The sequence below is a fragment of the Aythya marila genome (genome assembly GCF_965140915.1).
Source record: "Aythya marila genome assembly, chromosome: 6".
Taxonomy (NCBI): Eukaryota; Metazoa; Chordata; class Aves; order Anseriformes; family Anatidae; genus Aythya; species Aythya marila.
In genome coordinates this window covers 27,336,192-27,363,425 of record NC_139047.1, presented here as the reverse complement: position 1 = coordinate 27,363,425, position 27,234 = coordinate 27,336,192, and the positions used below count along the sequence as shown (strand labels likewise).

Genomic DNA, 27,234 nt, shown 5'->3' with positions numbered 1-27,234 from the left:
CACTTGCAACTGCTGTCCTTAAGGCTCTTGCAAAACTACTTTATGAGTATAAAACAATGGATAAACTTCCTGCAGAGAAGGAATTTTGCAACCCCTATGCAACTCATAGTTATGTCAACAGTTCTTCCAAATTGGACCCAAAGTCCTATTAAATCATCTCTCTTCCTTTGCCCCACCAGGATGTTTGCTGCTCAGGCTCCTAAGAGCTGCTCTTCTTGTAACATTCTGTGTAATCCCAGATGAGAACTACCTCTCTTTGAGCTTTGAGGGATAGAAACAAAGCTTTTGTAGATGAGAGGGAAAATGAGAATGAACCACTACGATGAAGGCTTTTTAGCTGACTGAGAGGTCTACTGGATCAGGTGATGGTTTAAATGAAAAAATAAAAAAAGTATTTAAAAGGCATTTACTTTCTCACATGTAGTCATGGAAGTAAGAGGGAAATTTCTGAAGAGATCAAGGTCTCTCCTTTAGGAGAGACAGCTCCTAAATTATCCAGTGTGATAATATAGGTCCTGATTCAGCTGCTCTGATTCATACTGCAAAGCTCCTGTCCCCTCATTGCATGTCCAGGACAACTGTTTATCACCTTTAAAGTTAAAGGCCCAAACTTATATCATAGTGCCGTTTTCTTGTACATTTTCTGAGTGATGCATCAACAGGGAATAAAAGTGGGAACATCTGATAATAACGTTAGAAAGACATGAGAAAAAAAAAAAGCCCAAGTGTAAAAAAAGTTAACAGAACTTCTTCAGACTTGCTCATTCAGGAAAAAGTGGAAAGGTTGTCTCAACCTGCATGTCACAGCTGAGATGACCACACAGAATAAAGTGAAATGCATTGTGACAGAGTTACAGAGTGGTCCTAATTGAAAATCACATCCCAGAAGAAGTGTTTTATCAGCCACTCACACCTCTTACCTGCAGTCTTTGAAAAAGGCCTAGTGCAAAAAATGGAACACGGCCAAGATTTGGTCTGTGACCTTGTACTAGTTGATTAGTTTGAAAATCTAAAAACATGCTTGTCTGCTCTTTTCAAATGCTATGATCACACCAGTATATAAAATAAAAATGGTACTACTACATCCAGGCAATCAACATAGTAACCAGCACATTTGTGTTCAAACAATCAGCAAGATATGCAATCTATCCAGGCTCTTAGCTGCTTCAAATAGGGATTTACTCATTGTCTTCATCAGAGAAACACCAATTTCTGCTTTAAAGTAGAAATCATTTGTTCCACAGAGACAACGGAGGACGTTCTTGGCATTCATTAAGAAATAATTTTAATTTCTGTAGTGATATTATTTTATCTTAAATCATCAAAAGAAATAAATGAATAGCATCTTATCAAATTGCTTTGAACACCGATAGAAAGTTTTTTGTTATTATTATTTTTTATTGGATGGCTGTTCTTCAAAACCATTTTATTCAAGTTGACATTTTGCCTGTGGTCAAATTTGCATTAATATAAATCATAAGTATATGGGCTCATGTCTCCAGAGATGTTTTGGCATTTACACCAATGGAGCTGAGAGCTGATTTTGATATGCATTCAGTATCAACATTTTTAGTGTTGGCAGAATACAGAATTGTTACTTTGGTAGATTACATTGCCTTTTTACTATTTGACAGGCAAAATAAATGGGTTATTAATTAAAATTATTATTAAGATTTTTTTTTTGGCCTCTGAATTTTGATTATCTGGTCTGCTGGCTTTTTCTATCATATCATCCTAGTGTCACTAACCACAAATAAAAACCTGTGCATAAACCAGTTCCTATTCTCATTTTTGCATCATTTCTGCTTCACAATAGGGATTCACACTAATCATAAGCAGCATAATTTCTGACAGTCTTGTTGCAGTCATGCTTGTCATCTTCTTTTCAGCTCCCTGTGTCTGAGCATGCACACCTGGAGTGCCGTAATGCTCAAGCAATGCACTGCCTGTTGTGTTTTCTTCCTTCTCTAATATATTTAGAATTGCTGGAGGCAAATTCTATCAAGTCCATAAAAGAGGGAGGGAAGGAAAGAGAGAGGTATCATGTTTTTGGCCTTGGGCAGTGAAATTTTACTGGACATATTACCTCAGTAGTATTAGATAAGAGTATATTCACACTTAATGATTATAGCCATCCCTTTTAGCTTCAAATTCTGGAGGTAACTGCCACTGCAGACTACGGATCAACATGCAGATACACTGCGCTACCTCCAGAACAGCCTGACAGAGGAGCAGGCATAGCTTAGCTGCTGTGTGACCTCTTTTCTCCACTTCTGCAGGAAATGAGTCCACATGGGCTGCAACACTACTATGACAAGGCGACTACTAGTGTCAAAGCTAGTTTGCTACACACCGCTGTGGCTTTCAAACTGTAATTTTCAGTAGTATAATCCATGACTGTAGGGCTGAATGACACCCCCCCGCTCACATCAAGTGGCTTCACAGCCATTTTAACAGGATTCCATGGGGATCCCCTTGTACAGAGGAATGTTCTGGGAAATAGACACCAAACGGAAGTATTTATGCCATCCCATATTGGTGAATAGGTAGGGGTTGATTCTTCTGAAACAAAACACTCCCAGGGTACACTTTCAGTGGTGATGGAGGTCAGGGTTAGTACTTGCTAGCAGTACACTAATGATCAGTATCAGCATAACTAAACCCCAGGCAGCTACAGAAATAGCATGGTGCCTTCAAACCGTTTCTACCCATTTCCTGGGGACAAGAAAGATGAAGTAGCAGCTCTTGAGTCTAGTAATAATACATGGATATTATGCTGGTTCGAGACTTCAAAGTGCTCAGCCTGAAGAAGAAAGTTCTTCATATGCAAGGTTCTTGTCATGCATACCACCAGGACTACTGGTCTTGTGTCATTTTGTCTTGAAGAACCAAACAGCAAGAAAGGGAATGACAAGCCCTTGGGGTCTGAGACTTCTCTGCAGGACTTTTGTTTATAGAAACGGGTTTTAAATGAGCCCAGATTGAACCCAACATCTAAAACAAGTTCAGTAGCAGTTTTTAATGACTTAAACTGGCTGGAGCAGCTGGCAAGACATCTTGCACCCCTCTGAGAAGCTGAGGTTAGTGCAGGGAGCATGTGTGGCTGGCACACATAACATGTGCAGCTTTATCACCATCATGTAACATCAGGAAAAATCATTTAAATCAGGGCAGGTGACAAGTTCAGTTTGGGAGAAGTGTGTATGTATAAAATATGAAATACTGCATTAGGATAAGGATCTTATAATACACCTGCATGTCCCGTTGCCACAGAGGTACTCAGAAACACAAAAGTACCAACAGAACCACTTCAAGCTCTATCACACTGGCAGTCACCCTTGTCAGACAGTAAGGTGTTACTGATGTTAACCCTACCCACCCTCAGCACTTACTGAGCTATTGCTAACAGACAAAATAATAAAGGACTGCACCAATTAAACAACAGGTGGGAAATATTAGTAAGCCTATTGATATTGCTGCTATTATGAAAAGAATTAAAATATTTAGCCCCGAAAGTAATTTGCAACTCGTAAAGTAGAAATGTCGCTTTTTCATTCCTGATTGCAGAATAGCAAATGACAGCTTTCGGTCATCTCCACCACAAAATACCTCTCTGGAAACTTGTACAGCTTCAGTGTCTCTCTTTATAGCCTAGATATTTAAAAATGAACAAATGCTTTCTTGGTTAGGAGCAGCTGGCTAAGAAACCTGCTCCTTAATTAGCAGCTTCTCCCCAGGGATATTTACTCAGTAAATTTACTCTTCAGTGGAAGTTCCACTGGTGATTCAAAGTACAGGGCCCATTCTCCTCTGCATCCACTGGCTTTTAACTAAGAAAATACTTGTACATTTTTAGGAGATGACTCTTGCTATTTGCTTTGCTCAGAGAAAACAAAGAGGAGAAACTGCTGAACATGTTTGCTGATACAATTTCTCAGCTGCAGTGTTGGTTCTGATGACACTATTCTATAGGGTTAAAAAATAAATCATGCCTCCCAAATTCTGCTAATCTCTTATGACAATGAAAAAGATGTTTATTTGAATACTTCGCACTCAAGACTTGAAGCATTCAGGACTTACAGACCATATTCAAGACATCGTATATTAATAACACACTTTCACATTGCATTTCTTCAATTTAGAAGAAAAACAAAAATGAAACAAAAAACAAACAAACTAACTAACCAGCCCCCCTCCCTATAAACAAACAAGCAGGCAGAATAGGAGTCTGTCTGGAGGCCCATGACCTCAGCTTACTTTGCAATCCTGCTAGGCAGCTGGAGCAGAATTAAGAATTTCACTTAAACGTCAACAAATGCAGCTAGTGCCCTTATACGACTGACAAATTTGTTTAACCTTGGTAGACATCTCATTTCCACCAGCCACCAGTTGGCTTAACACAGGCTGACCAGCAATTAAAAAGGAACTGGCAGATGCATCTTACTCCAAAGATAGAAAATATTGCAAGTCTAAAAGATGACCCAGAGGTCCACAGTTGTATAGCTCATCATGCAGTGGCTTATACACCAAGGTTATTCCAATGATTTTAAGGGGAATGTTCTACACAAAACAACCCATAGTCATGCCCATGTGGCTGGGCCTAAAATGGGAAAAGGGCTAACCCATAGATATGGAATATACTAATCAATGTCTACATGAGATCAGCTCATGGGTATCCTGCCATCATACACAGCAGTATATTTGTGTACCCTGGAGGCAATGGAGAGAGCACTGCCACCATTCAGGATTTACCAACTTTTTACTATTGACAAATCATTTTAATTCTCTGTGCTACAGATTATCTGTTGGTGAAGCAGATGAATGCTAACATCCTTTGGAAAATTATAGAAAATCTCTGGATGAGCAGCAGTTTCAAATAATACTATTACCCACTATCATCTGTTGGTCATTATCACTACCTCTCCATGTCATGTCTAGCTACTTCTTTCTGATGAAGAACTGGTTGCCTTTTCTTTTACACTGTGATGCTACATTAATTACTTTTTCCCCAAAGGTAATTTAATGCAAAGATGAAGAGAAGAGTTCAGGGCATCAGACGAAATTAAATCTCCCTGAAATTATCTGCTTTCTGTTTCTGAGATTTATTCTGGTAATTTTTAACCTATACTTTTTCCATACATGCTATGGAATTTCAGAAGTCAATTTAAGACCCTTCATTTAACAAAAGCTATCCGTATAATACTATTGGATCTGATGCTCAGATCTCTCCTCTTGTCTTTGAACACACACTGTATGCCATTAATCTTCTCATGGTCAGACACTCAGTAGGGTCCTACAGTTCACTCATCTTTGTATACAGAAAAATCTTGCCAGGCTTTGATCTTACAGTGTACTTTAAATTTAAGATTAGTGTAGCAGCCAGGCTGGCAGGAAGAGCCTTTACTTTTTACCCAGTGAACAAAACAAAGTATCATTTTATGATTTATATTTCACAAATTCAACCTGGCTTTGCAAATTACACATCAGCACTAACTCTGTGCAAACAGCTTGCAGGCAAAAAAGACCAAGAACCTCTGCTGTGATACCCCAAGGAATCCACGCCAACCTGCCTGCACCAAGATCCTGGCTCATACCATTAGGCCTCTTTGCAGTAAGGGCACTCTTCTGGCTCATGTACAACTTGGTGTTCATAAGGACTCCAGGCCCTTTTCTGGGAAGCTGCTTTCCAGCTGGGCAGTGCCCAGCATGAACTTACATGCCAGTTCTCTCAGTACTCATGTGAGCTCATGGATATATGTATGTCCAGTTTCCTCTCTCACCAAGGGTACATCTTCCTTGTTCCATATTTTCCCCCGATCTCTGAGACATAAGATTCCTGAAGGCTGGTCTTGCTAGTAAAAACTGAGACATAAACACCCATTTTCCTCAGGCAAAGAGGGACAAAGTCCCTCTTCATTATGCAGTGTAACAGTCAGTATAACTCATTTTTAATGGTAAAAATTAACATGCTAATAGGGATGCTATAATCAAGACAGAAGAAGGTTTGCCTCTTTCAAGTTGTGTGGAAACAGCTACACTGCTCCAAGGCAGCACTTGAGTTTCTGCCAGACTACATATCTCTACATCCATAATACAGATACTTCATAATTTAGGAATAACTGAGAAATGACTAAGATCAATCCTCATGGCTAAAGTTTTTGGCAAGTCAGGTTGTAAATAGACCCTTACTTCAGAATTACTGAAGAACACAAACACTCACACGTATATATAATCTGCAGCATCCACTTAAACAGGAGCTTCTGACTCTGTCCTTCCTCTCCACTCCTTTTGGGACAGCTCCTTAGAAATCCAAAAACAAAAAATGACTTTTTAACAGCACAATGTGAGCTTGACATTTCGATCTTCCAGGAGATAGACACCTCCTTCAGTCAAATGTAAATGTATGTTTTCTTCCTAGCTGATTATCTGCAGCTATTGGTCTGGGGTTTTATGCGAGAAACCAGTAAGTTCAAAATCAGTCTGTATATATGCAGAGCAAAGATCAATTATTAACTGCATGCTCAGCCATTCCTGCTCAATGTAATCCAATTATAGTTCCCTTGTTTTTCCCTTGTGGGTCTCCAGAACATCTCTTGACCCTTCGGCACAGTAAAATAATCTTTGTGAGTACAAACATGTCCATGAATTGAGCTAATGAGACAGATCTTTCAGTTCTGTCCTCTTGGAAAGCAGATAAAGAAAACTGCCAGACTCTTTGGCTGAATACTGCGACTGCTTCTCCTTTCAAAGAAGTCTTGTACACTTAGAGATTTAGAATGGCATACGTTAAAACAAAACAAAACAAACAACCAAAAAAGGCTTTGGGTGCCAAGCCCACTCAGATGACTCAATGACTAGTGCAGGATTTGAACTGAAAACTCTAATCAGCATGTCCACTTTCTGCAAGGTGTGCATACAACAAGGGATCATCCAAGGGACCAGAGATGCTTCCAACAAGAGAAGTTTCTCTGTTTACATAAAGAAAGTGTTTGGAAGATCTCCTGCCATTCAATCCTTCCCACTTAATGGTGTCACAGACAGTGTCCCATTCACAATCAATCAGGGGCATTTTTTATTTTTTTATTTTTTTTTACATTCAGCATTCCTGATCAAACTCTCACTGCCCACGCCCCCAGTAAAAAACATAAGATTTCAGGACCAACTACAGCAATTTTTTGAAATGATTTTTAGAAAATATATTCTCCTATTTGCCGTATAAAAGCATTTAATGATTTAAACCAGGACTAGGCAAGTTCTTAGTCTACATTTCTTAGTTTACTCAGAGTTGCTTGAGAACTAGTCTCCTCAACAAAGCTGTCTTCCTCACTTCCCAACATGACTTGCTTTCCTGCTCGTGATCTGTTAAAAATAACTATACCTGAACCTTGGCACAATTTCCCACTTCACAGTCACGTAAATTATGCAGGTTGTTCAATGGGTGTTGAAACTCTTTAAACCAGAAAATGTTCTCAAACAGAGAAAGCCCCAGTGTAGACTTGAAAGTCACCCCCCAAACCCACCCCAATGTTGCAGTAGATCCTATTTTCTCTAATTTAGCTTTGTTCCATTGAACCCTGGAGTGCACAGATTCAACAGTCCTTACCTCAAAGAATGAATTAGTTTATTTTGGCCTGCCTTTAACACTGAATGACAAAAGTTTTGTTTTTGTTGCAGAAAAATTGTTGGAGATGCAGCTCAACAGATTTGCAAGGCAAAAACAACAAAGATAATTTACATGTCTTCAATAGAAAGGCTGCTGCTGAGTTTGAGACAGAAGGAGATGACAGTAGATTACTAGTTTATTAAAAGGCAAAATGTCAGTAGCTTCTCAATGATGACATTTTCTTCTTTTTTTAAGAGTGTTAATTTAGCTCACCTCTATTACAGCTTTTGGTTTCCTTTCCTATTAAGCAGCAGCTGATTTCAAGAACTTTTAGGACAGGGCTGTAAGGCTGATCTATGTCCTGCTACTATATTTTGAATATCACAATATCACAGAGCTGATAGAAGAACTCTGCAAGCTGTTTTCAGTTGCACTTTTGCTTGTAATGTGCTTTTTTCTTGTCTTTAATCCTTCCTATGCAGTTTCAGAGACTTGATTTCCCGAAGAAACTGAGAACAGAGCTCACTCTAATGACAATAGGTCCTGAATAGAGGCAATAAAAACAGGACTCAAATTACTTAGTTTCTTAGGAGATCAGATACTAACTTCAGATTCATTTCAGTCATTCTAGAATAGTTTGAGATCCTATCTTTTTTCTTTGATGTTGGCTATCTGCTCTTTTTCTAGATTTGGAATTGAAGAAACCCAACCACTGTAACAGACAAAGTCAAGAAAGAAAGAAATATTTTCTAGACATCATCATCATATTCATATCACATTTGATCACTTGCAGAGGGAAGGAAGAATATAGAAACAAGAGGCTTTAATGGTTTCTATCCTGACATTTCCCACTCCCATCAATTTCTATCTTTAGGTATCAAGCTGAGTGCATTATAATACTAAGTTACTGATAATTTGGTGAAATAATGCAAATTTGCAAAAATATGCAATGAAAAGGAGAGTGTAGCCTAGTTCCCCAGAGCCTCATCCTCAGACTGATGCAGTGCATTTGCAGCCCTGGGAAGAAAAAGTAGTATGTGTGTGTGTGTGCAGAGTAAAGATGAGAAGAGTGCAAAGGCAGGCCACATATGGAGCAGCTCTGAACAGAAGACAAGACCAGCTGTATTTGCATAACACTGTGAGAGCAGTGCCCTTCTACAGTGTTGGTATTGCCAGGAGACATTTATAAATGGACCAGACTTTTACCCACCATTACTGTGACAAGCTTGAGAGCGCACCCACAGTGACTCTGCTGTACCACAGCTCTGTCCATAGACACAAAATAATCAGGTTACTCAGCTACCCCTCAAGGATGAAAGATCACAAAGCACATGACCTTGCAGCACTATTCATAAGAAAGCACAGCTCTGTGGTGTGCAAATGTCTTCCATCATGCAATTAATGACACCAAACCAGACTCCTCACCATTCAATTAATTAGTGTTACAAGATGCAGATGTTCAAAGGCATATACCCCCTGAAAAAAAAATCTAGAGAAAGGCTTGTGAATACCCCATCCTTGTAAGTGTCTAAGACCAGGTTGGATGAGGCTCTAAGCAGGTCTAGTGGCAGGTATCCCTGCCCATGGCATGGGGGATGGAATTAGGTGATCTTTAAGGTCTCTTCCAATCCAAACCATTCCATGATTCTAAGAAGACTGGGGAGGAGAGAAATGCTAAATTATTGCATCCATTTTCAAAGGCACATGTATGATATAGGAGACTAAGTATTCATTAATAGCAGAAAGAATCCCTACTGAGTCATCTTTAAAAACATAAACTTTTGAAAACTTACCCATGCCATGACTTGAAACCCATTGACCAGATGTAAGAAAAACACTGTGATACAGATAAATCACTAGAGTGGGAACTGTTTCTAGACATACTAGTTGCAAGGCACCACTGAGCATCTAATTTAAGAGAAGGAGGTCATCTGTAAAGATCCAGAATGGTAGCTCCTACACTGACACATGGTGGTACCCAAGATCTGTTATATTTTTATTTCCTACATGAAGCACCTGACCTCTAAGGCTCCAAGCACTGGAAGGGCTTTCTGTGTGAGTGGCAGTGTGCAGCGTGCATAAAGAAATGACTGACTATGAGGAGATTTTATTTCCATTCCCAGATCTGAAACTGACCCGTTGAGTAACTCTAAGTGAATCATTTTACTACCAAAATTCTGGTGTCTCAGTCAGTATGTACTGTATGTTTTAATGATATGACCTCCTTTACAGTCTGCCAGTGGAAAGTGCTTGGGGTTAAATGTGATTATTTATTAATTTTACTGAAACCAATTGATTTTACAGGGAATATTTTACACCTGACTGGATTAGACCACAGTTGCCCATACAAGTTCATTTTCACATAAGCTCCTTTCAATATAGTCTAAATATGAACAAGCCTTGCAGACACTTTCACTTCTTTTATGTTATTTAACATGAGAAGTCTGAACTACCAGGAAGATTCCTCTCATTGCCATTTTTATTAACTAAAAATTTGCAGAGTTGGTTTGTGGTTAATAGAAAAAAGGAGTGACAGGATACACCACTAGAAGCTTCAAAAATACTTACAAAAGTTTGGTTGTGTTGCGAAGCATTAAAGTATACATAGACTGTTCCAATATAATTTCTTAACAAGTTGAAAGGGCCTTAGGATTATGGCAAAGAATATTACTGCTAACCTCTTGAGTGAGAATGCCCAACCCCATTTCACCAGAAGCTAACCTTTATTTAACTATCAGTTACACAGCAGGGACCTACCTAAGTCCTACTATACATTGTCAGTCTCAGCAAATATCCTTGAAAATAAGCCAATAAAAGAGCAGGAATTGTGCTCACTTTTAATTGTACAAAGAATATTATTATTCATAGTCCAGTAACTTTATGGCAAGCATAAACCTCTTGGAGGAAGAAAGAGTAACACAATCTGAATAATCTGAACATTATTTTCATTGGAACAATTTCAATTCCAACAAGACTAAAAAATAAGAGGACATGAGATTTAAAAAAACTACTGATTTGGAACAGAAGACAGAGAATATACATGACTAAAATGACTCTTCTGACAGAATAACACAGGAGCAAGCACAGAACAAATCTGAAAGAGACTTTCAGGACTTAACAAACAAGGTCAGCTAGTTATCTTAATTCTTTGTGTACAGTGCTGCATTTAAATAGTCCAGGGATTTTGAGCCTGACATCTCACCAGCCCTTTAAACTAATGTTCTCTTCATTTTACAGATGAGCAAAGATAAATACAGAGATGAGAAAGACACTACTGTCCAAACTGCCTCCTGATTCTGAGTGTGCTGAGAGCTGCTCCACCTACTTTCTGTAAGTGGAAGAATCTCTATCTCTTTCTGAGTCAAAGAGGAGATCTGCAGATGATGCAGCTGCCAAAATGCAATATTTATTTTAAAATCTGTGGTTCTGCTGAACTACTACAAGAGATCCCAGTGTCCTGTTCCCAACTCCTTCCCCAATCACCATTAGAGAGTTCCTGCGTCTTAGAGACCTCCCAGCTTCACCTTGCTGATGGCTGCATTTCATCAATAAAAGGCAATTGACTCATGTTTCTAAGGTCATTTTATACTACTCTGGCAACAGTAAAGGTGATATAAATGGATATTACATTTTCATTTACTTTAGGGCTATTTGTGATTGCTTGATTGGCATAAAGAGACCTCAGTGTAACTGAGAAGCAAGTTCCAAGCTTTCACCTCAGCAGGGACTAACCTCTCCAACTCTGGAGCTTTGCACTGGAATATTCATATATCTGAATATCATATACACTGAACACCTGCATCTGAGAGCAAAGTGAAGATGGAAATGTGGGACTGGATGGCAGAGGAGAAAGAAGAATGTTTCCTCAAGAGTCCCACCATCCTCCTGCTACTTCATTTAGAGGAGATGGGCCCAAGCTGATACTGCCCTGGCAGCAGGAGGGGCAGCCAGGGATTAGGCTATTCATCCCATGCCAGCCTGAATGCTGGCCACATGACATAACCAGGATATCAACTACTTCAAAGTCCATACAGAGAATAAAACCCTTTTTTTTTTTTTTTTCTCCTTTATACTTTAATTTGATAGTACTTCAAAGGTTAGCTATTTTGGAATTTGCAAGGCTTCAGAGTGGTCTGGGTCATTCGGTCAAATGCACATATTCAAGCACATAACATTAACTTTCTATTGTTCTGCCACAGGCTAGTGACTCACCAGTATGCTTAGTCATCATTTCCAGTGCTCCAGTGCCTGATAAGTCTTGAATAATTCAAACATCCCAGTTTGTCTAGGATGATGCATGTCTGGAGTAAGTTTTTTGAAAGCACTACAAGGACTCGGAAGCTAGAGACTTACTGAGAAGACAGACGGTCTATACCCCTAAAATCTTCACATGTTTTCAGAATGTGCCCACACCATTTACCTTTTAATAGCAAATGGATGTTCTGGTCAGTGGATCTAGAAGATCTGGACATTTTCTGGCTTTAATATTCAGACGTACTGGCTATATTCTATTGAAACAATGCAGTGAAGACCAATATGCATTCCAATAGAGAATGCAAAAGATAAAATAATATATTTCTGCACCAAGTGTTCTTGTACAGTCATGGAATTTCTCATTCCTTTATCCTGGAGGCCTAATGGATCTCACTGTGGAATAAATAGCAAGGAATTGCTATTGTGCAGTCTTGCCAAATGGAAGTCAAAGCACATTTTAAGCCCCAACAATATAATTATTCAAAGACTGAATAGGCAAGTGTAGCACTGAATGCCAAATAAAGGGACATAAACAAGAGTGATGGCTATTTGCATGAACTGAATACCACAAAGCTGATAAAGTTGCAGGCACTATTCTCACAAAAATCACAGCCACATTGGTCTCCCTTTGGTAGCAAATCAAGAGTACTTACCATTTTTGGAGAGAATCACAGCCAAATATTCATGAAAGTAGGTGTTGATGTACAGCAGAAGGCTTGGAGTATGTGCCGTGAGAAAGCTAAATGCAATATTTTCCTTGGGCATGACAGCATCCACATAAATGGAAGAGCTCAAACTGCTTGCATTTTTTGTGACAGGATAAGGTTCTTGGAAAATATAGGTAACGGAAGTGCCGGCTTCAAATAATGCAGAAACCTCTGAAAGCACATATAAACCAAGAGAATTGTTTCAGCCACTGCATTTTCAGGTGTCCCAGACAGGCATACTGCCTGCCTCAGAAGCAGAACATGGCAAAATGCCTCTGATCCAGCTGACATCACCATTCCTTTGGATGAGCAGAGTGTCCTTCCTTACAGTCTATTTGTCTGATTCATAGAAGGGCAGTGTACAGAGACAGGCCTCTATATTCAACAATTTTAGAGCTTGAATCATAGCTCCACGAGATGGAACAGGTCAAAATGTTGTTCAGTCAAATAAATGCTCGGTTTACTATCTTCTGACAGTTGACATGCAAGGCAATATTCTCTGTCTTCCCCCACAGTAATGACAACAATATATTTGTCCTGTCTAGTATTCTTTTTAAGCAAAGTCATTATTAAAACAACACATTAATCCAAAGACACTCACTGAGGGAGAGCAGTAGCTTCAAAAGAAGACAAACATCTACCTATGTGTACTCAAACTATAAGATCTTACAATTATGTTTTCAACACACAACTCAGTCTGGCCACGAAATACACGGAAAAACAAAACAAAACAAAACAAAAAAAAACTGCAACAGCAGTTTTCCTAGTGTCAGACACAGCAAAATCAGGATGATAATATCTTCCACTACAGGCTGATTACAAGAACTCTCTCCAATAAAGCAGATCCGCCTCTATAGCAGTATCTACCAGGGCACTATGTGGGTATTCTATATGCCTCCCGTGACATCGGTGCCAAATCCTCAGCTCATGTAAGTGGGCATAGTTCTATGGACTTGAATACAACTAAGCCGATTTACACCAGCAGATGATGTGGCCCACTGAGCCTGTCGCGTTTGTAAGGTGAGGGGCAGTCACGGAAATTAAAACACTCACATTGCACCTTGCTGTTATTGAGCAGTGATTTTGGTAGTTTCTTCCTCTCCCAAAGAGCATGTTACCTAAACTGGATGCTCTTTATTTGCCCTGCTCCTTTTTCTGGTGTTGGCCATCCCCTAAAAGCCAGCAAACAGGTTCAGTGAGGACACGCTTATCAGAAACTAAACCATGCAAATCCGTTTTCTCCTGAATGTTGCACGTTCATTTTTGACATCTCTTCTTACGGCCAGGTTTAGATGGGTTATCACAGAGATAGCAACAAAAATAAAAAGATGAACTCTTTTTGTCAAGCCCTTGTTCCAAAACTCTGTAATGAAAAGCCCTTAAGATTTTATTAAGGTGGACAAAGCTGGATGAGGTTTAAAACCAAGCAAATGAAGCATTCATATGTGGGAAGAACCATCACAGAAGTTTTCAGCGCTATTGGTTAATGTCTGGACAAGTTATATACAACTGAATACAGGAATCATGCAATACAGTTGGTAATTTAAGTAACAGTACAGCTTGAACCATTTTAATTTCTGAGGCCATCCATCACTGAAGTCAACAATAGGAGGAGTTATAGCCCTCTTAACATAAACACTTAGTTATGTTCAGGGGAAAGCTGCTATTAGAACATACTCTTGCAATATGGTGGACACCAAACTGACATGGGTGAAATTGTGTTAGAGATATTCAGAGACCACTAAGGACTTAGGATCAAAACTCTCTGCCTACCTTTCTTGCAGAACGGTCCTTCATACGCTGAGTTGGTACAATCACAGTAATACCCATTATACTTCTCCACACATTTCCCTCCATTATGGCACAGGTTACCATAACTACTGCAATGTCCTGGACATCCAGGTTTAACACCAGAAGTCATTTTAGCTCTTTCTTCAAGGTCAAGTTTCTGTCCATTTAAATGTAGAGATCGAATACATCCCATAAAGCCCTTTTGTCTGGAAGCTGTTCCCCCTGAAAGAGAGAAAAAATAGGACACACATTTACTGATGAGTCCACAAAGTAATCAAAGCCCTGAAGTTCAATCCATAGGTATAAATATGAATCCATTACATTTAAAAAATATTATCTATTGTGTATCAATGCACACTGTCGCAAAAGATGACAGATGGAAAGCCCTGGAAACTAAAGGTCTCTCTCTATCTGTAAGAAAGGACTAAAGCTGTGTCTAACTTTCCAGTTGCTCTTCTTTTCTTTTCTGCCTTATCTACTGCCCTGTTTGGTATTTAAATTGCAAATTCATTTGGGAAAAGATTAGCTTCTTTCTCATAAGTACACATATCACCTAACAAATGAGAAACTCTTTTTTTTTTTTTTTTTCTTCTATTTGTTGCTATAGTATGGAGTATAAATAACACCTTAATCCCAACATCAGATGAGTTACACATACTGATGAGTCCAGTTATCAAGGATAAATCATGTTCAGTGCCAGGTTTGATGGCTGAAAGGAAATGACTTTGGAGTCAGAATTTATGCATGACTGACCAACCTGATGTTGCATGTGAATGTTTGTTGTAGGCAAGAAACGTGAGTTTGGGTTACAGTTGTGAAATTTATTACAGTTGTTAAACATAATTGCATTACTTTGTGAAGTACAAAGCTGTATGGATTTAGCAAGAGAGCAGTCCAGTCTCTACAGCCTAACGAGCATCTTAGCTGCCCACTGAAATTTCTAACAGTGAAATGAAGATAGTTTTCCCCTGGAAGGTGGTCAATAATACAATAGGTACAATAATAGTAATTCTTGATGACAGTCATAGTACTTTGTGAAAATATCAACATTTTTATTATTGTAGGCTTTGTTTGGCAGTTGCCAATGTTTTGCTCTCAAATTTACTACAATTTTGATTGCTGCTACGAAATCTAACTCTGGCCGAAGAATTAATAGCACTTGTAGCCCTTGAAATGCTAGCTTTATTGCTAATGCATCAATAAAAAAGAAAGAAGTATGAAAGAAAATGTTATCTTTCCAAATTCTTATTCTTTCCAAATTCTTATTCTATAGACGTTTGTTCAATTACAAAATGCATAACTGATCTTTTGATGAGTCCTTGTAGAAGAGCATCTTTTCTGTCACAAATTATTTAATTAAATCAAGAGTTCTGCAAACTATGAGAATGAAACAACAGTCTGAAAAACACTCTCACCAAAACAGTATTGTTCTGTTATTCTGACTTATTTTTCTTTCTGGTACACTAACAGCAGAAGTACTGGATTTGAATTAGAATAACTAAATTCAAGATAGTATGTGTGAGAGAGGTTTACTTTATACCAATATTATGGTGTCTTTCTCAGTGAAACTTTTTCAAAATATTATTTAGCCAACTGCTTTTTCCAGATGAATGAATGTTAACTTACTTATTTTAAAGGCCCTCTGAGCACAACATTTGGGCCTTTTGCATTTGCACTGTGTACACGTGACCATTTTCTTTGGAGATTTTGCTCCAAAACCAAACACACCACACACAATTTTCAGTAATGTCCAAATAAGAAGGAATGTGATTTCTCCCTTTAAAATTACTGGTTACTCTGTTTTCTCTTGCATGGTTACTAAACACACATTTTTCAAGGATAAATGACAATTTCCTTGACTCCTTTTGGCACACAATCAAATTCCAGCTGGTACATTTAAATGTAACACTTTAAAGAAACTATTGTTAAGTATTCTACAAATATCATGTTTACTGCACTGCCCATATTTTTACTCATCGCTGTAGTGTTTTGGAAAGCTGCATAATATGTTTCTTACTCTTCTCCTCTTCTAATGTCTGGAGATTATAGAGCTTAACAGAGACCATCTATCCAGTCCTAGATCCATACAGCATCGATTAAGCAAATCTGTTTATTATTTGGGCATTATGGAAGTTTTCCCCTATTGACCAAAACTAATCTTCAAATACATTCTTTGGAAGTTGAGAAAAATGGAAAACAAAACAAAACAAAAAAATATTTTCCAAATTAGAGTAGGAAGAATCAACAAAGCCTAATAGGCCTGTTTGACTAGACAATTTCATGTATGCAATCTAAATGTTTTATTCAGGAAAACAGATTTTAAGGTAACCCTCAGGACCAAAAAAAAAAAAAAAAAGGTTAAACAGGGTTAAAGTGTTCTTTGCTGAGGAGTGGTGGTGGCAGTCAAACGTGCAACACCACTTTCAGAAAGGTATTTATGCAGCTGAATTTTACTGAAAAGTCTTGGGGCAGAAAAGAGAGAGTCTGAGAGGAGGGGGGAAGGAAACAAAACTGAGAACCAATAGTATAGCTTAGTGACACAACTGGATAATATATTAAGGTTCTATCAGTGAATTGAGGATTTGCTTTTAAAAGCAAAGGTTTTTTTGTTAGCAAGAACTGGATTAGGGAGGCTGAAGTGAAGAACATTAGGAGTGTTCTTGCTTTATGTAATGGATGCATAGAAAAGGATAGGGTATGAGAGTGTAAGAACAACTATCATTACTCGGGAGTAGGAGAACTTGCTATAATAGTACTTAGAAGACATCCAAGTCACACTTAATAGTCTCAGACTAAAAGTAGTAAGCAGTCAGGATACACAAGAATTTAAGCCTACTCCTGGCCTTTGATACGTCCAAAGGTATCCGCAGATTCTTTTAACGAGAGCAACGTCCAACAGGCAAAATATGTCCCTTCTTATCCTCTCCATCCTTTTCTCTGTCCCCCAAGAAAGTTTCTCAGATGTTGACTCTGCCTGTGTTATATTGTCTTTGGACCACTTACAAGATACAGAGGAGATTTCCCCAAGGATTCCTCACATCATTGCTCTCAGGATAAAAGCAGGAACCCAAGCACTTAACTTTGCCAGTCTCTTTAACATACCAAATAAGTAGAACAAAAATTTCTGATCAAGGCTGTAGGCATGAAAGTAACCTCTCAGGATTTTTATTTTGCTTCTCTGATGTTACAAGTCTGAGTGCAAATCCTGTTGTAAAGGAGGTCTGTGAAGATGTATTTCCACTCTCCTCCCCATCCTGGGGTGTTATGAACATGCCTTCACTGGATAAGACAGCACATTTCATCTCAGACTACAGCATCAGAGAAGGTGGTTACAGAACTCCTCTTGGACAACAAAGATATGCCAGAAGATGCAGTATCCAAAGTCACTCATTTTAAATAGTGAGAGTGAGTCCATTGAAGGGAAGGATTTTTGTCTGTTCCTTCAGACCAAATTGGCCTGCTGCTGCACAGAGTTTGGTCAAGTTGATATTATTCAGCTTGTAAACTTCTTCAGGATTTGATCCTTTTACTGTATTTTTTTTTTTTTTTTTTCAAATTAACAGAGGAACATAAGGATATCTATCCTATTGCTGAGGATTATAAAGTGACCAGAAGTAGTTAGATACCCAATGCCCTCTAAAAGAGGTTGAGAAATAGGTTTTAAATTCCTTTAGGCTGCTCTAAAATCTGAGCTTGTTTGATTTTGGGTAATCCTCGATGTACTGAGGCAGTGAAAATTCATTTTTCCCTTTTGCTTTGCACATACAGAGAAAGCTATCCCAGAAGCCTGTCACATACTCCATGTGTGCCAATGTTGGCCTTAAGCAGACTGTCTTTATTCTAAATTATTTTAACAAGTGCAGTCATAGAAAAACTCTTTCTGGTACTACTTAGATAAATACCTAAGTGCCTTATGATTCAATTACACAATAAACACACCAGCTAATCATACAAACATTACGTAATCTACCCTTCTGTCTTTTACTGACTATTCATAACTATTTTGCTTTAACAGAGAGAAACCATAATTGAATACGGTCAGACATTTATAGAAAGTGATGGAATAAAACAAGAATTGTAAAGCTGAATCCTGTCACATTGTATCACTATTGATAACAGGGAGAAAGGAGAGAGATGCTCTATTTTGACTCCTCTCCTTTTGCTTTTACCTCTAGGTAAATCCAGCAAGGAGGTATGGAAAGTACACTATGGCATGTGTAAGAAATCATCACTGCAGTGGAATCCTAGGAGCATCATGCACTGAAGATTTCTTGCACATGGTATGTGGCTGCTGACTTGCTCAGACAGAACAAATACTTAGGTTCTGCTCCCCCAAGGGCGAACATCCCCAAATACAGACATGTAGGGAAAATGCCACATTGGCAAAATGCAAGAACAGGCAAAAAAACCCACTGTGTTAAGTACAAAGCAGAGTAATAAAAGGTGTCTTAAACTTCCAAGAAAAGCTAGGCCTCCTCAACTCCGATCTTCACAAATTATTTAAAGGCTGATTAACTCACTCAGAACATCAGTATCATTGGACCAGAAGTAAATGAAGCACACCTCAAAGACCACTTTGCCACTGACTGCTTTGTTAAGTTTTCTTGAGAAGGCTTCTGTTCAAATTTCTTTGTAATAAGTTGCAGAAAGCTAAAAGTTTGGTTGTCAGACCAACTTGAAAATAAAGCAAAACCACCATGAAGACAAACTTAGGAGCAAAATCCTTCTATTCCAAACAGTCTTAAATGTATCTAATTCTCAGGTTAAGGAGGAAAACTCTGGGCAAAACTTAAGCAAAAAAATTGGTCAGAAAACAGAAACAGTTGACAGGGAATTAGTTGATCCAAATTAGCAGAACTCCTTTGAAATTATGTTATGTGCCAATGGCCCCTGTAGTCAAATTTTATAAAAGCCCAGGTTTATATGTGTGATATACAGTGTCTAACCCTCCAAAAGGAAGACAGACAAAACTGCCTCACATATGCTGTACATATATGCTGATAGCTCTGAAGCATCATGAAAATGATCAGAGTTTGAAAGCTAAACTGGATATCCATTCAATCATCATTTTAGTGGTACATGCTGCTAATACAGTTTCTTTACCCCAAAGGATCAATAAATCTTTCCAAAAGATAAATAAAGTAAATTTTGATATTGAGCTTTATTTATGAGATTTATAAAATATTTTAATTGATTCTGGAAAAGAACCAAGAACAAAAAAAAAAAAAAAAAGGTTTTATCTTAACATCCTTCACAATGAAAACAAAGTTCTATGCTTAAATGAAAAAAAAAATTATGAAGATTAAATTTAAATATACTTGGAAAAGTTTTAAAACAGCAAATCACGTCAGTTACACAGATCATTAATTAAGAATGTGAATACTAACTGTGGAAAACCCTTAATCACTGTCAGTATGCATACTGCTGCAGAAACAAATATGTTGTGGATTATGGAAGACGAAAATAATATGTGCTGCTGTTTCTTTCCTTTTTTTTTTTTTTTTTTTTTTTACAATCAATGTTGTTTATGTATTTATTTTTCAGATGGGATAAAATTCACTCTGCATGGTTCAGGTATTAAATCTGTTGGTTCCTATTAGAAACTGGAATGAGACCTTCAGCAGAGACAAATTATGCTACATCTGTGTATTGTTGGACTTCTGCCACCTTTCCCTGAAGTACTCGAGTACTTCATGGAAACCTTGAAGTACTTGAAGTACTTTCTTGAAGTACTTCTTGAAGTACTTTCTTGAAGTACTTGAGTACTTCAGGGAAAGGGTTAGAATTAGAGACCATTCAGGTTTCCATCTCTTCCAGCTGCTCTTAGAAAAACTCAGAACATCACAGACAGTTTTGATTGTCAACATGGTTTTCTGTGGTAGAGTTAAGGGCCAAAACCCACTCTTATAAACATTAGTTTTTACTCAACCTTGTGTTCAGGGTTCAGTAAAAGTGTGTATGAAAAACTGAAGGTAGTCAAATTACTGAAAGTGAGAACTTTCTATCCCTCTACTGAAATAAAATAACTATGTCCTAGAGTATACTGTAAATACTAAGTACAATCAGAGAAAAAATAATACTTTAGGTTGAAAGTCACTACTGGAGATCAACTGGTCTAACCTCTTCCTCAAAGTATGCCTACATTCGTAGTTAGATCATGTCGTTCAGGGTTGTTTCTAAGAAAGTTTTGATTATCTCTGAGCATGGAGATCACACAGTCTCTTTGGGCACCTGCTTCAGTGCTGCACTACTCTAATTGTGAAGATGATTGTTTCTCTTCCCTTGCTGCAGCCTGCAGGCTACAATCCTGCTAATACAGCCTTGTGTGCAGCCTTCAAAGGCACACTGGAGATTCACTTCTCCACCAAGGCCAACAAGACTTTTTCTGATCAGTGACTACCCACCCATCCAATCAATCCCCGGTTTGCATGGATGCATTGCTATTTTGCCCCAGGTATGTGGCTTTGCATTTGTCTTTGCTGATAACCTTCTACTGGCACATTTCACCAATTTGTTGGGGGTCCTTATCTACCTTGAATTTCCATGATGCAACTCATTGATTATCACTTTAAAATCACCATGAAGTTGGTTCCAGTAACCTGTTTATTATGCAGAGAAACAAGATTATATGCAGATACTGCTTTTCAGATGCAAGACAGTTAAGACATATCTGATAGATGACATGATAATACCTTAATTTTTACTCCTTTACAAAGAAACAGACCAAAAATTTGTAAACAAACAAAGAAAAACAAACAAACAAACAAAAACCCTATCCATTCATTAAGTTCTCTAAGTCTTCTGTTTGCAAACTGTGGCTTGGTTAGAATTCTCTGATGTTTCTAAGGTGCCTAGCAGCCCAACCCTACTGTCCTCAGGCCCTGTCTCTCATGGAACCTCTTTCTAGGATCATCATTTGAGTAACAAGCGATAAGCAGCATGCGTCATACCAGAAAGCAGAAACCTTGTACTGTGACAATTTTAACAGAAAATAAGTTCTTCAGTAGACTTTTCTCAGGCTGAGAGAACGTTTTAGGTATGAATCTATTGCTATGAGGGAAGGACTCCTGGTCAATGATACAACTCTATTTATTAACCAATTCACTCCTTCTGTTCAGACCCCAGTAATTATTGCACAAATCACTCTAACAAGCTCAAATAAATACCTCAAAATCTTCTTAATTCAAGGGGTGTGGATACACAGGTAAACTTTACTAAAATTAGTTTACAGATTGAGGTTTGCCATACCATTTCAGCTAAATAAGATAATTAATTTTAAGGAAAAAATTGGTAATTATTTGCATGGCCCTGAATAAGAAGCAGGTTACAACCTACTCCACCACAGTGTGGAGTACTCAGAGAAGCAGTGTTTGAATATTGAAAAGGGAGAAGACCCTTTTTTATCCCAGATTATATTATCAAATACAAGCTAGTTCTATGTTATCAAATACAAGCTAGTCCACCTCTAGTTTTCATTTACATGGAAGACAAAGAAACAAACTATATGCAAACAGAGGTTTTTGTTTGTTTGTTTGTTTTGTTGAAGAACACCTTCAGTTGAAATAGCTGCATTTGCTTTGACTGTGTTTATCATTCTCTCACACACACATTTTATAGCCAAATGGCAGGCATATTTGAAGGAACAGATTTTAAGCACATATTGTCATCAAGCTTTGCCACTGTAACTTACAAGAATGTATGCCATTTACATTGCATCACAAAAGAAAGATCACATTTCCTTCAGCAAATTACATAGTCAGAGCTGTACAAGAGGAAATAACTAATTCTTTTGCAACAAATATGTTTCATGCAATCTTAGACCCTAAAAATGCCATTTAGTATTGTAAGGCTAACGTTTCTGTACTAAGTGCTTTGAGTGTAAAGGTAGTAGTTTGGGTTGGATTTATGTTGTTTATGAGGGAGTGGAAGAGGAAGAGGCAGAATTTGGTTACCACACCCAAGCTCAGCAGTGAAGCAACAGCATTACCAAGGTATAGACACAGAAATACTGTGCACATCTGCAGAAACCCTTAAACGGTCCCTACCTACAAATAATTGGCTGTTGAGCTGCAAGCGGAAGTGCCCCTCTGCAGGTGCCTCCAGGACCTTCTTGGGGAGGTTATCCACTTGTAGAGATGTTTGCTTGAGGTTCCGCTCTGCTCGGACATAGTGCCACTGGTTGTCATTCAGGGGTGTGGGAGACTGCACGATTGCTTCTGTGGGGCCATTCCCAACATCTACAGAGAAGACTATCTCTTTGGGGGCTGGAACACACAAATAGACATAAAGAGAAAGTGAAGGTCTGAATTAAATAGTGGTTTTAACATCAAGAAATCTTACATAAATATAGGGTCCATTAACTTTTGTGTCAGCAAATAATACAGCATCATTTACATCCCATCTTCTACCCAGCAGCCTCACTGTTTGATCTCTGCTGTGATTATGCTTGGCTGTGGGTATCCATCTTTTTTTGCTATAACAATTATGGTGCCCTAGAAATTGTGATTTATTCTCTTTTGGAAGTAAAAGTGCCAAACACTGTAGTAAAGTCACACAAAAGCACTTGGACAAATAATGCTGAGATGGTGGAAAGGATGAAGGAACTGTTTCTGACTAAATCTTTCAAAATGCATATTCTTAACAGAATTTGGTTATATATGGTTGGAGGGAAACCTTCAAGCATTTGTTTGAGTGAATAAGCCTGACTCAGGAAGCAAGGGAGAAACAGAAGGGAAAAAAAAAAGTTCATTGGTGATCCTAAACTAAAGGGTCATATACATGTATAACATGTCCAGAGATAGCAAGGCTCCTAGAAACAGAACAGTAACTGAAAAACAACAGTCATATGAAGGAGTCCATCTTCCTCTGCTAGAAGCCTGAAAGGGGCCAGAACTCTTTAACATTTTTGTTACTGATTATTTTTCTTCTTCCTAAAATGCTAAATACACCAAAAAGGGCAAGAACCAGGTCCACAGACTGCACAACAACCAGTAGGTTTTGGATTGAAAATTCATAAAAACCTGTTATTTTCAAGCCCAACAAATTGGATTGGTCTGGTTTTGGAAGCTGCTTCTTAGATAGTTAGGATAGGAAACACTCCATAGGGAGAGACAAAGATCTATTCTGAGCTCCTGCATCTGCTAAAAGGCCATTTCCTTTTGAAGCAGCTGGTCTGTGGAACTTCCTTGATACAAGGCCTTTAGGCTGAAATTCCATCTGGCAGCAAGAAACACACCACATAACTACTAATGAGAAGCCCAAATTTAAAGGAAAAAAACTTTCCTCAAATTTTTAAATAACACATTTCTCTGGGAGCCCAGGTATAATATACTTTCACAAACTTTCACTAAACAATCCTCTTAGTGGCTTGCAATATTTGTCAGATATTTGACATCAAAATGCCATTTTTACTTCTATATCCATGAGAATGAAATGCAGTACAACCAAATTGGACTTTGATGTGCAATTAACAGTAAATCATACCTCATTACCTTGTGATAATGCACCAAGACATTTACCATTGGTTTAATGAATTGAAGGGCCTCGGGGTCCATTTTTATTAAATTTTATGTTGGGGTTATCTTAAGCATATTATAAAATGCATAGCACTCAGTTTGTTTTTCCTAAGCTTGACAGAATTTGGAATACAGAAGTCATATTTCATGTCAAAGCCACAGTACTCTTCTGTCACTAATAAAAATTTGAAGTCATCAGAACAAGAATGAGGTTAAAACCTACTCACTAATTAAGTTCTCTACTCCTCTCTTTTATACATTAAGTTGCAGTTGTACTGCAGTCATTTATTACATTTTGAAGTATTCAATGCCCATTACAGCTTACCCTGTATTAGCACTGTGGTCTTCATAGGCTCTCACCTCATAGTACAGTATGCACATAGTACACACTGAATTCCTCTGAAACACTAGGATTGCATTGTAGTGGACATATCATTTAAAAATAAATAAAGGTAACCATGAGAGTTGTTGGTATTAAATTTTGCATCTCTTGACTAAAATTGCAGTCTACAGTCATGTCTGCTGAGTAGCTCTTTCTCTAATGAGGTAAAATGGGTAAAAAATACTGTAAATTTAGTCACTTCTTGGTTTAGGAAAGAAGAACTGAATAACAATAAGATGAAACAAAATGATCAACATTATACAGAGACACTCTGACAGAAGAGAGAGATCTATGTCTCCATCTTATCCTCTCCAAGCTCTTCCAAAAGTCCCAAGACAGAAGTAAAAAGTCCTTCTCACTTTCCTGCTCCTGTCAAATTGGGCAAATACATTGTGATTTCTCCATGGTGAAACTTACAGCTTATTTCAACTCGTATGAAGTCCTTAATCCCCAGGTTTTCCAAGAATACCCCAGAGGGAGCCGTGGTTTTGAAGAAGAAGGAGATGTCTGCGCTGACCTCAGCATGGAAGGTGGGGAAGTGCAGGTAGGAAGCCTCAGTGTTGAAGGAAGCTGCATTCCAGAACTGCCCTGCAAACACAACCCCCTTCTCTATAGTTAAATTGGCACAGGACAGCAGCTGTGAGCTGCACGTGGAAAGATAGCTTTCATCAGATAAACACGTTTAAAAAACAAACAATGAAACAAAACAAAGTAACACCAAAAAAAAAAAAAAAAAGGTACATCCTGTTCCTCTAGAAATTGAGAAGAAGAGCTAGTACTTACTGTCTCCATAGCAACGCAAAGGGCCGATTTTCCAGGCAGCCTCAGAATTTGATCTGTTTGTGTCAGTGATCACTATCTGAGTTACAGGCAAATGGTCTTTGAAAGCAAGGAGGCCAGTATCATTTGTCCTGGATTATAATAAACAAACAAAAAGAGACATTAACAACAGACAAATCCCCAGCATTCCTCGCGTAAGGCAATAGTTGAAAGATGCTTACTTAAATATATTTGCATACTTACTATAAGACTTGTGACCAGTACACATTGCTTAAGATACATACATGCGCACATACGCTCTATGCTCAGACGTAATACTGACCCCCCGAAGACACTGCATTTTGATACACGATACTGTCTGGTATGAATTCTAGCTGTGCTGAATGCTTATGAAGCAGAGGCAGAATGCTGCCCTTTTACCTGACGGACATTGATGTAAAATAGGCTCTATTGGGTTTCCTCAGCAGGATGAATTTGATGTGGATCAGATATAAGCCCAAATCTGAATTTCTGTTAAGTTAGCCAGAGACGGACAATGGAATTTGTGCTGGCTTTATGCTTTATCTGAGCAGAAGGAGGACATGTGATACCTGATGCAGCGTGGTGTTAGCAAGGGGTCGCTAGACAATACCTGATCCAGCTTGAAGACAGCTAGTATATAATTGACTCAGCACACTGCAAAGACAGTTGAATTGGCAGTGAGTTTGCAGTGGATCAGCCCTTTGCGTTACATGTCTGAAATTTTTAGGTCAGCAACTGAAATAATAAAGGCTGATTTACTGTATTGCCCAACTGCAGTCTCTTGTTTGTATCAGCTGCATTTGTTGTTGAGCTATTAACTTACACATGGCTGCTAAAAAGGAAGAGGATGGGAAGATTATTTTCTTTTTAATCTGAGTGCCTTGGGGAAAGCAGTGTCCTCAAAGTGAAGCATGACATTTCATGGCAGCCCTCTGGTCCCTAAAATGATTCAGTAGCTTTGACTCTAGCAGGGTATACAAATGCACATTCATTCCACCTTTCTTCATGAACTTAACCAAGTCCCTCAGGCATCCAGCCCTGATCTTACCAGAGCTGAAATCCCCTCTGGAGGTATTTCTCTATCTATCGATTACAGAGAGGCAAGTGCTACTGCATCTCATCTCCAAAGTGATGTGTTCATCTTCCCCCAACTCAGGTTTGAAGTCTGTTGGAAATCCAGGCACATAAGCCTGGTACAGCATTCTTCATGGAGCCAAACCTCAGTAGTTTTACTGAAAAGGAACCCTAGGTCTGCATGGCCAAGGAATCTGCACGCAAGGTCTGGACTGATCTCACCCATATGCTCAGAGGGGTAAACTTCATGCTGCACACAGGGATGGCAACAATGACCAGACACAAGGTAACAATAATCCCAAATTTATAGCCACTCTCTTTTATGCATACATGAAACAAAGCCTCAGGAAACAGATTGCAGTTTTTGAGTGAAATCATTGCCAAGGAGTCTGACATCCTAGGCAGGATCCCAGACTATACACTGCTCATAATGCCACCTTCCACAAATGTACCCCTCATTATACATGTAGTTCCAGCTGTGGGAATAGACATGATATTTCAGCAAAGAAGTAATCAAGATGAACAACACAGCTGTGCTCTGACACAGCCTCGGATGTTTACTTGTCTAACTGCTCTATTCTGATTAATGTTAGAAGACATAGAAGGGGCACTTTCATCTTTTTGATAAAGGCTGCAAACATTTCATTTATTTTTCGTTGTTTCTAACTGCATGCAGCACAGTTAATTGTCTTGTAATTCCAAGAAGAAAAGGAAAAGTACCTTCTTTGACCCTTACATTTTTCTTGCTTCAGTGGGTGTATGACATGTAGATAATTACAAAATGCAGAAAGATGACATTCTCACACATAAGACAGAGTGAGGCCTTCAACAGAGACTGACACCTTCAATAGAGACTGACATGGAAACGTATCATGTATGAAAATCAAAAGTACATGGTCTCCGAATCTCTTCATTGAGGCCTCTCAGAAGCATTGTCATGTAGCTTATTGTATCAATCCTTGAAAGTCAGTGCAAATGCTCTCAACAGATTATGAAACAGTTGTAACAGAAGCTGATCTATTTGAGTATTTCTTAGGAAGATAATTAAATAAAACATTTCAGGGCACAGTAGGAAGAAAAGTAGGTAGAATGAATGAAAGAAAGGCA

The 27,234-nt window shown here is 38.4% G+C and overlaps 1 protein-coding gene across 1 annotated transcript in view; it reads right to left on the bottom strand.

The window, feature by feature from the left end:
- CNTNAP5 (contactin associated protein family member 5) overlaps window positions 1–27,234 on the bottom strand; it is a 282,395-nt gene that overhangs the window by 19,350 nt on the left and 235,811 nt on the right. The window contains exons 15-19 of the mRNA XM_082763797.1: window positions 25,036–25,163; window positions 24,670–24,840; window positions 22,401–22,619; window positions 14,338–14,577; window positions 12,507–12,735 (exon numbers count right to left, since the gene is read on the bottom strand). Coding sequence (XP_082619923.1) covers window positions 12,507–12,735; window positions 14,338–14,577; window positions 22,401–22,619; window positions 24,670–24,840; window positions 25,036–25,163 — 987 coding nt within the window. The remainder of the gene's footprint in view (window positions 1–12,506; window positions 12,736–14,337; window positions 14,578–22,400; window positions 22,620–24,669; window positions 24,841–25,035; window positions 25,164–27,234) is intronic.